Source organism: Anastrepha ludens, chromosome 2 (genome assembly GCF_028408465.1).
Source record: "Anastrepha ludens isolate Willacy chromosome 2, idAnaLude1.1, whole genome shotgun sequence".
Classification (NCBI taxonomy): Eukaryota; Metazoa; Arthropoda; class Insecta; order Diptera; family Tephritidae; genus Anastrepha; species Anastrepha ludens.
The window spans coordinates 172,710,825-172,720,574 of record NC_071498.1 but is presented as its reverse complement, the minus strand read 5'-3'; the positions used below and the strand labels follow the sequence as shown (position 1 = coordinate 172,720,574).

The following is a 9,750-nucleotide window of genomic DNA, read 5'->3' as shown; positions in this document are numbered from 1 at the left end:
GATGAATTTTTTGAAAGAAATTCAACTCTCTTTGAACGAGTCGCGCAGCCACGCGTCTCATGCCCAATTGATGGTGTGAAATGTTGCGAATGCGAATTGATTCGTGAGACACACTAAGGTCACGACGTACCTCCCTCAAACTTAAATTATGGTTTTCCGGTTTTGACTTTGTCGACTTTTTAATCCGTTGAAGTCGTTGATGGGCGACCAGATCGGGGCAAACCTTCCACGACTTCTCGGCCCTCTGCAAAAACCAAAAGCCTTATACCACTCGTAGACCCGTGTTTTTGATAAAGCACTACCATAACTCGCCATAGGCTTTTTGCAACATTTTCAACGATTCGGCTATTCAAAACACAAAATTTAAGACAAATTCTTTGTTCTATATTTTTATTCATAAAGAAAATCGCAGAGCACAGCTGCGGCCGACTGATATAATTAAATGCCAAAAATAAGCTAATTGACAAATGACGCTCAAACTCTGCGACGCTACAGAGGACAGTTTTACCAACATTCCAGCAATAAAAATTGAGCGCTTTTTAAATGAACAATTCTCGATATTTTTTTGCCAGAATGTATAAGCGTAGCTGTAAAATGAATCTACAACTCCCTCAGATCAACAGCTGATTCTGTCAAATTCACTTAGAACTGAGTAGCGGTTCCACTACTTACACTAAACGCTGTTGATTCATACTCCTACGGTTTCTTCTCACGTATACTACACTAATTTGTAAACACAGCTCTTTGGTGCTGGGCTTTTTCCTACATATAAAAACCTTGTATGGAAGGAAACGTGTGACACCTCAGCGAAACAAAGTTATCTGGCAATGTACCTCAACACCGACATAATGGGTGTTTTTTGAGCTGCATGAGGGCTATCGATATCGATAACTAGGGTTTGGCCGCTGAGAATGGCAAGGAAGGTAAAAGTGGCAGTCGGTTTCTACACACAGTTTATCTGCTACTCCTCCTTAAACCCTTTTGATTTAAATACAAATCCATTGATCTTGCTGACACTTATCCTATCCTATCCCTAAGGTCATCTGTATCATTTACAAACAATGACCCAAAGTATCTAAACCTAGTTGCATGCCACGCGAGACGGTGACAAAAAAGATGTCTGACACACTCTTTCTCCTTCTAATTCTTGCAACTGACTCCCATATTAAATGGTAATAATCTGTCTTCTCGTTAAGAGACGCCGCCCGGCATTTGTGAGCAATTATGGAATTAGTGACAAACCCATCAAGAGATTTTATCGCCGCTTGGCTATATGAATAAATATATTATATATAAGTAGGCACATTTTTGCCTAACCAGACAGCTACCCCATCATTGGCTTGAATTTTAGCCCGAAATACGTACTGTAACTAGTAAGACGAGCCGAACTGCTTACTTTTGGCTTCTTAAAGTAGATACCAAAACCAACTTTATCGTCAAACTTTAAGCCAACAACCGTAAGTAGTTTTTCCGACCAGGTATGTTGTCAACCCAAGCTTACATCATGCTGGAATTCTAATACTAAATAACCTATTAAAGTATGGTTCATTCAAACAATATTCAACAGGGTTATTTGGACCCAAACAGAGTATTATGGTCGTGTGTCCAACCCCTAAATCCGATACACATAAGCGCCATATGTTGAACCCGTTTCTAATCGTTGTCTTGTCGAGAGTCGTTCACCAGTCTATAATCCCGTAAAGGAGGATGACTGACTTAGAATGGCAAATGGAAATTTTTGTTGGCATTTCTGTTCAGTAAGGTTTGGCAAGTCATCATGAATTGTTTAACGCCAGAACAACGCTTCCAATTTGAAGCGCTCGTAAGTTGCAAACATAATCGCTGATCCAATTCATGATTCCTACGGAACTGATTCCGATTATTGGCTCTAGGCCTTGTCGGGGAATCGCTGATCCACGGTTAGACAATTCATCGAAAATTTCGTTTTCTTGAACACCGGAGTGCCTTGGAACATATATACGCACAAGCCTGCTCTGTCTTGCGACAGAAATAAGCTTCTTCTGACATTCTTGAACAATCTTTGAGATTTGCTTCGTTTTCCAGGGCCTTCAGTGCAGCCTGACTATCAGTGAAAACTCCAATCTGTTTCCCGCTCCATCTTCTTTCGATTATCCATTTAGCTACTTTCAGGATAGCAAAAACTTCCGTTTGGAAAACAGTTGCCATTTCTCCCATGGCATATAGATACCTATAACTATCGTTTAAGTACCATCCAGCTCCAGACCCTATTTCATTCTTGGACCCATCGGTAAAGAAAATATCCGTCAAACCCCCCTGAATGCATTCTGGATTGCTCCAGTGGAAATCTGACATCAAATTTTCTTCCAAATAAAATTATAGATATCTGATCGTCTTTAGGCCCCAAAAACAGTGGATGCTGCCCAGATAGCAACTTAAAGAATTCTCTGTATCCTGAAGTTCCTTATTATGAAGAGGAGTCTATAGAACACTTAATTACCAACTGTGAGGCATTAGGCCACAGGAGACACAGAAGCCTTGGCTCTTACTTGCTAGAGGAGGAAGACCTACAATTGCTCCCTCCTAAGGAGCTGGTTCGATTCCGCGGTATAATAAATAAGTATAATTAAGTAATTAGGGGCGCACAATAGATCAATCTAACACTCTACAAGGCTCTCGTTATGCCCGTCCTAACGTATGGCGCAGAAGCTTGGACGATGACAACATCCGATGAAGCGACGCTTGGAGTGTTCGAGAGAAAGAAAAACTACGATGCAATGCATTTTTCTTTTTTATTCAGCTCTTCTAAAATAATTCCATTTCTTAAATACTAATTAAAATATTATACTTAAAATACAATGCAGTAAACATTTCAGAATTGAAGTGAATCATAAAATATTTGCTTAGACAAAACAGAAGAAAATTATTTCTTTACTTTTAATTCGATCATAAAAACAGTAAGCAGTGAACACCTGAAGTAGTCATTCGCAGAATATGCTTTCGGGAGTTACTTAACAATAGTCTTTTCATACTTGGAAAATACAAAAAAATTCAACAGATGTATATATGTATGTTACTAATGCTTACATTTGTTTATAACTTATCATAAAATTTTCAATTAGCAACGAAAATTCAATATTTTAATTAAAAATAAATAAATTACAAAAAGTATACAGCAAGAATGTTTTGCATAGCAGATAAGTAAGGAAAAACAAAACTAAGCCATTCCATGATTTTTTTTATTACTTAAGTATTTCTTATCAAACTTCACCCGTTTAGCTCTGCGCTCCTCAGTTGCCACTAACTCCAGTAGCAGAAAATTGTTAAAGTGCAGAAAGTAGTCGTAGTTGAAAGAATTGGAAAACATTTATATTTTTGGCAGTTTATACGTACAAATGTACTCGTCGGCTTCGATCGTTCACTCATCTGTCGAAGTGCTGTATCTGCACTTTGGGCGGCGTATAACCATCTGGGTAAGGCACCAGCTGATTGTTCAGTACGCGCGCATTTCGCCAAGTCCGCACCTTGTCTTCTGGCGCATCGGGCACGCGCACGCCTTCAATCACAGTCACCGCTGGGCCATCAACCACGGCCGACGAAGGAGATGAAGCAGCAGACGCATACTGGTTCGGCGAATCCCGCAACTTTGGCACCTTGGCTTGCGTGGCCGCACCACCGTATGCGTTCCCCTGATAGTGGCTGCTATGTCTGTTCACACTATTGTTGTTATTTCTGTTGCTATCGCGATTGCTGTTAGCATTCGGTGGCATCACGGCCGTGGACGAGGTCAACACTATGGCAGCGGGTATGTAGGTCGTCTTCTTTTTGCTGTTCGTCGCCAAGTAATCGTCCTTGGTAATGATATTTGGGCGCATGGAGCGGCGTGCCGTACTACTGACACTATTTGCGGCATTCGTGTAATATTCAGCTACGGAGCGTAGCGCCGCATTGAAGATGGGACGAAACGTGAAACCGCCACCAAGCGGGTATGTGTCAGCTGGTGCATTGTATGGGTTGGGCGCTTGACGCAAATTACGCGTGCGTGGCGCATTGACGGCTTCGAGTGGCTGCCAAGAGCGATCGATAGGTTCATGCGCTGCGCCATCCACCTCGGAGGGGAACGCGAAGCTTTTGTTTCGGCTGATACTTGCACTGCGTTGTTGGGGCAGGTAGCTGACGGGTCGCTCGTGGCTTTGCTGGTCGTGCTGCACAAATCGCAGCTCATCGGCGGCTTGTGGCCGTTGTTTATGCACCTCGTTCTCGTCACGAAACTGCAGTCCACGTGCATATTGTGCCCGACCGTTACTAGTCTGCATGACATTTGCCTGATTTGCCTGTCGCAATGCATTCTGTATCTTCAACACTTGACGTGCCTCCGCGTCGGCTTTGCGCTGTTGGTATTCTTTACCTTGGCGCGCCAATTCGGCTTGCTTGAGCAGCGCTGGCGTATGCTGGAAATTGTATGCGTAGGATGATTTGGCGTTTTGTGGGCGTGGTGTAGGTTTGCGTACATCGGCGCTGCGCACAAAAAAGCTGCTCATGGCATCATCAAGGCGGCCGCGTCTCGTATCCTTGCCTACCAAAAGTTCAACATTGTCGCCGGTGTTCGATTTCACATTGACCACGCGCACCTTCTCCGGGTCAAGGTTGCGTCCGAAACGCAATTCAGTGCGTATGATGGCTGGCTTGTAGATGGCAGGTTTTCCGGTGATTTCTCCGATTTCCTTGTGAGTGGGGTTTTGCGTTTGCGCATTGGTGGCCGCAAGTGAGAGTAGTAGGAAAAGTGTGCACGCGGCTATCGCAGCTGTGGCAGTTTTTGGGGTTTTTGTTGTTGCGCGTGCTCGCGTTGGCGACGACATTGCGTTGTCTTGTCTGCTGCGCATGCGCTGGAAAATTGCATAAGAGGAAGAAAACAATGTTAATAAAGTAATTGGAATGGGTTTTGTTGCTATCTTTTTGTTTTAGTGTGCAAGAAAACGTCAGGAATTCGCTGGCGTTTCCGCTTAATTGCAGGTAGCTCCGTCTTATGCCGGTAATAACCGCAAATTAACTGACACAAATGTACAATATTACAAATGCAGTGCTCTGGGCTAATTCCCAGTACTTTGCTTGGTGGAAAAAATACAAAAAACATAAACATGAAATAACTAAAAAATTTTAAATTCCCCTGTAAATTGCGGAATTTTTCCTAAATTTGATAATGACTACTTTACGGTTATGCATTCGCGTAGGAAGTTACAAATTAAAAAATTTAGTAAGTTTATCTACATTTATATAATATTTTATATTTACAAAAAAATTTCGAGTGTAATGTTATTTTTTATTTTAATGGACTTTTCCCATCCTCAAAGACATCTTGTGCCGCGTTACATAATTGTTTCATATGAACACTAAAATCTGGCCTGAATACAAATTGCTTACAATAAAAATATCAACAGTTAATTAACGAGAAAATATACTACGACACTTCAAAATAATATCTAAAAAACCAAAGCGGAAAATTATGCAAAAATTTGTTTCACAATAATAATAATAATTGGCGCTCACACCCTTTGTTGGGTATTTCGCCGAGTTCCGTTTCCTATTTAGGGCGTGAATCTTGCAGTTTTTCCACAAATGGAAGCACTTACAGTTTTTCGAGTCCGGCGATGCATTTCATACAATAACACATGGTCTGAAAACTCCCGGGCCTAACACATAGATGGAACTAGTTTTATGGCATTCAATTCTTTTTCAGTTAGACCCAGCCTTAAAAAGACAGCTGGTAAAATTTCATGATATTCTATTTATTACATCGTGAGTTGTTGTACGAAGAGTGACGCCAATTTTATTATTTTCAAAATACCGGGAAGCAAAAAATACCGTTTAAGCAAAGCAATGGCTTGAAAGTACAGGTCAGTGCATAAGTTCGTGCGTTTTTTAAAGGTGGCTTTAAAATGAATAAAAAAAATGTTTAAAGTATTTATTAATCAATAAAATTCGTATTTTCCTTCATTATTTACAATGTCTTCCCGACATTTAGGCAAATTTTTAGGTGATAATCACAAGCTGAAATATCCGGAGAGTATGGTGGATGGCGGCCGCCGTAGCCGAATGGGTTGGTGCGTGATTACCATTCGGAATTCACAGAGAGGTCGTTGGTTCGAATCTCGATGAAACACCGAAATTAATAGAAACATTTTTCTAATAGCGGTCGCCCCTCGGCAGGTAATGGCAAACCTCCGAGTGTATTTCCGCCATGAAAAAGCTCCTCAAAAAAATATCTGCCGTTCGGAGTCGGCTTGAAACTGTAGGTCCCTCTATTTGTGGAACAACATCAAGGCGCACACCACAAATAGGAGGAGGAGCTCGGCCAAACACCTAACAGAAGTGTACGCGCCAATTATTTATTTTTTATTTATGTTTTTCTTGTTGTAGGTGTGGTATTGACCCAACGGTATTGGCACAACTGTATTGTACACCACGAATTTTTGCCAGAAGGTCAGATAGTTAATAAAGACTATTATTTGGGCATCACGAGAAGTTTAAGTGAAGCAATTCGGCAAAAAAGAAAGTATTTGTGGGAAAACAACTCGTGGGTTTGGCACCATGATAACACACCGTCGCACAGTGTCATCATTAGCCGTGCATTTCTGACCAAGATCGAAATGAAGACCCATGTAACACCCATCGAATTCATCTGATATGGCTCTCTGCGATTTTTTTCTGTTTGCTTGAGTCATAAAACGACTGCGGGGAACGCGTTTTAACAGTCAAAGGGGAGTAATGGAACAATTGAAGACGACTCTGATGGCTGCACATGAAAATAGTGTTCCAGTAAATAAATATTTACTTCGACAGCCAAGCAGCAATAAGGGCCCTCGGGTCAGTGACGGTGCACTCGAAACTGGTCAGGGAATGCCTGACCTCACTTTCGACTGCGTCCGAATTCTTTCACATTAGCCTCATCTGGGTTCCTGGTCACAGTGACATTGCGGGAAACTGCGAGGCGGAAGAGCTGGCTAAACAAGGGACATGTTAGGTGATCGCGCCGCGAAAGCAGAGAATTGGGATTCCCCTGACTACCTGCGGTCTGCTCCTGGAAAGATGGACATCGCGCCAATTCAGCGAGCGTTGGGCAAGTACGCAAGCTTGCAAGGTCGCGAAGTCCTTCTGGCCACGTGTGGACTGGGGGCGCTCGGACGAGCTTCTGAGGTTGACTAAATATCAGCTCTCGAATCTCGTTGGTTTTCTCACAGGTCACTATGCGCGAGGAATGCATGCTGTGAATCTTGGAATTACCACAAGTCCCTTTTGCGATGGATGTATGGAGGATGAGGTGGAATCATCGCAGTACCTTCTCCTTACCTGCCCTGCTCTGGCGGGGCTAAGATCCAGGCATCTTGGTTCTTACTTTTTTGCTACGCCTGCTGATATACATAGCTGGCGTTGACATTAAAAATCTGATGAATTTCATCAGCAGTACAAAGCGGTTGAAGTAGGTAACGGGCAGGATTTTTCATATTAAATGTAGCTCAGGGCGGCCCTTAAACACCTTACAGTAGATTTATACAATACATTCACTTACATTTACGAGTAGGTAAAAAAATAATTTCAGCTTAACCGAAAACATCACTCAAATGCAAGCCGCTCAACTCAGTTTAATAAAAACAAGATCTTAACATCAAATGGGACATTAAGAGTTTGCTGACATGCAAGAATTAAAAAAAATACCAAAAACTTTAGACATGATAAATGGTAATTTAAATTTGACGGCGTACAGCTTTAAATGGAGGTAATGCGCTGTTAAACTGTAAACTGCACGAGCGTACCTATCGGCTGTTGTAGCCAATTTGTAAGGCGGATACTTTGGGCGCCACTTTCAGTTTTCGTTGACCGATTTCTGCGCATTTTCCTTTTACACAACAAAATTAAGTAGGCATAAAAGCAATTCATGTATGGAAAAGTAAATAACAGTACTGAGTAAAATAAACACAATTTTTTATTACTACGTTTCATTTAAGTTTTTACTTAAATCTATATTTTGCTACGAGTAGCACTGCTATTGTTGTTGTTGAGCTTTTACTGATTTTATTGCAAGTCTTAATTTCGTTGGCTCGTAGAAGATTTGATCGTACGTTGATCGTACATTGATCAAGAAAGCGCATCGACAATTAAAGCGTGGCCGGTGAAGCGTAAGAAATAAACAAAATAAGTATTGAATAGAAAATTTAGAAAAAAAGAGAGGGATAAAATTAAAAAGAAAAACCATCAAGTTGAGGAGTTCCAGCTGCTTGTGGCGTGGATCTACATTTTATTAACTGTTTTGTGGCAGACACGAGCAGGCACCCTCCAGCTATGAACGACTTGCGCGTGGCACTTAATTGGTGTCATAAACAAAATTAGAAAAACAAAAAAAATTACAGTTGGCTATTTTGGGTCTTTAATATTCATATTTTGAGTACCGTTAAATTCGTAAAAAAACTTCAGGTGGGCGAATTTTCAATTTTGTTAATTGGCGGTAATTTATTTTATCTCATTTATTTTCTCCATTGAGTAGTCACTAACTGCCGCTTAGTCATTAGGTGTTTCCGCTTAATTTTAATTTATGCCGAGTGCTGGACAGATTTTTTACATTAATTTTACTTTTTGCTCTCATTTTCTAACTATTTGTAACTAATTAAAAGTTTGTGCTGCTTTTGAATGATAAAATTAAGTTAAAAAAAGTTTGCTTGCAGTTCAAATACCCGCTAGCCGCAGTGTTTTGACCTCGAGCATACGCACGCGCATGAACTCAGATTCGCTCATTGTAACCATTCGTCCAAGCATAATGAGAGAGTGAGAGTGCCCTGTAGGAACGAGTATACATTGTAATGGGTGTTTTTTTACAGATACTGATATATTTTTCAAACAACAAACAAAAATAGTTAAATGAAGGGTAGCCAACAAATTTATACTAACGGCTCAAATATGGGCAATGGCTCTGGATCGGGAGTGTACTCGGAACAATTATTCTTAAATAGCTTTTTTAGACTCTCAGACCGGTGTAGCGATTTCCAAGCTGAGATCTACACTATAGACAAAGCAGCAAAAACGATACGGCTAGTGGACTCACCTTCGACAAACCTTACTATTTTTGTTAATAGTCAAGCAGCGATCAAGGCACTGGCATCAGTGCACATCAATGTTGAAGAATGCAGGAGGCCACTCTCGCTTATACAACAACGCAACACCACACTTTGTTGGGTCCCTGGCTACTCTGGAGGGGAGTGTAATGAAAGAGCGAATGAGTGTGCAAGGAAAGACACTGAGCCTGACCTTCAGCGCGTGGTAGAGAACATTAGTATTCCTCTGAACGAACTGTGCACTGTGATTGACCTGAGCGTAATCGCGGAAACCAATAGAAGATGCTCTCTGACCACTAACTGCAGGGTCTGCAAAACGCTCTGGACAGAATCTTCTTCTTTTTCTTTCACAGCATTACAACACGGAGTTCGTCAAAGCTTTCTTCACAAAACTCCTCTAAAGCGGACGATGTTGAGCTTTTGCTTCGTAGTTACGTATTCCCAAGTTCTTGAGATCGTATTTCACTGCGTCTATCCGGTTCCTCGGTCTACCTGCAGGAGCTGTGGAGATGAAGAAGAAATTGAGTCGGTACAGTACCTCCTCTGTGAATATCCTACACTTCAAAGAGGCACGGCTTTTATCTGTCTTGACGATTATTTCTTTGAAGACCTGGGAAATTCGCATGAGTAAGTGGCTCACTGTAGTGAAAAGATCTTCAAAAGATCT

At 41.4% G+C, this 9,750-nt stretch overlaps 1 protein-coding gene across 2 annotated transcripts in view; it reads right to left on the bottom strand.

Annotated features, from left to right (window-relative positions):
• Positions 1-2,783: 2,783 nt before the first annotated feature.
• Positions 2,784-9,750, bottom strand: part of LOC128855862 (uncharacterized) — a 29,056-nt gene continuing 22,089 nt past the window's right edge. For both annotated transcript variants that reach the window (XM_054091072.1, XM_054091074.1), the window contains exon 2: positions 2,784-4,865. In XM_054091072.1, the coding sequence (XP_053947047.1) occupies positions 3,402-4,862 (1,461 nt within the window). In that variant the 5' untranslated portion in view covers positions 4,863-4,865 and the 3' untranslated portion in view covers positions 2,784-3,401. The remainder of the gene's footprint in view (positions 4,866-9,750) is intronic.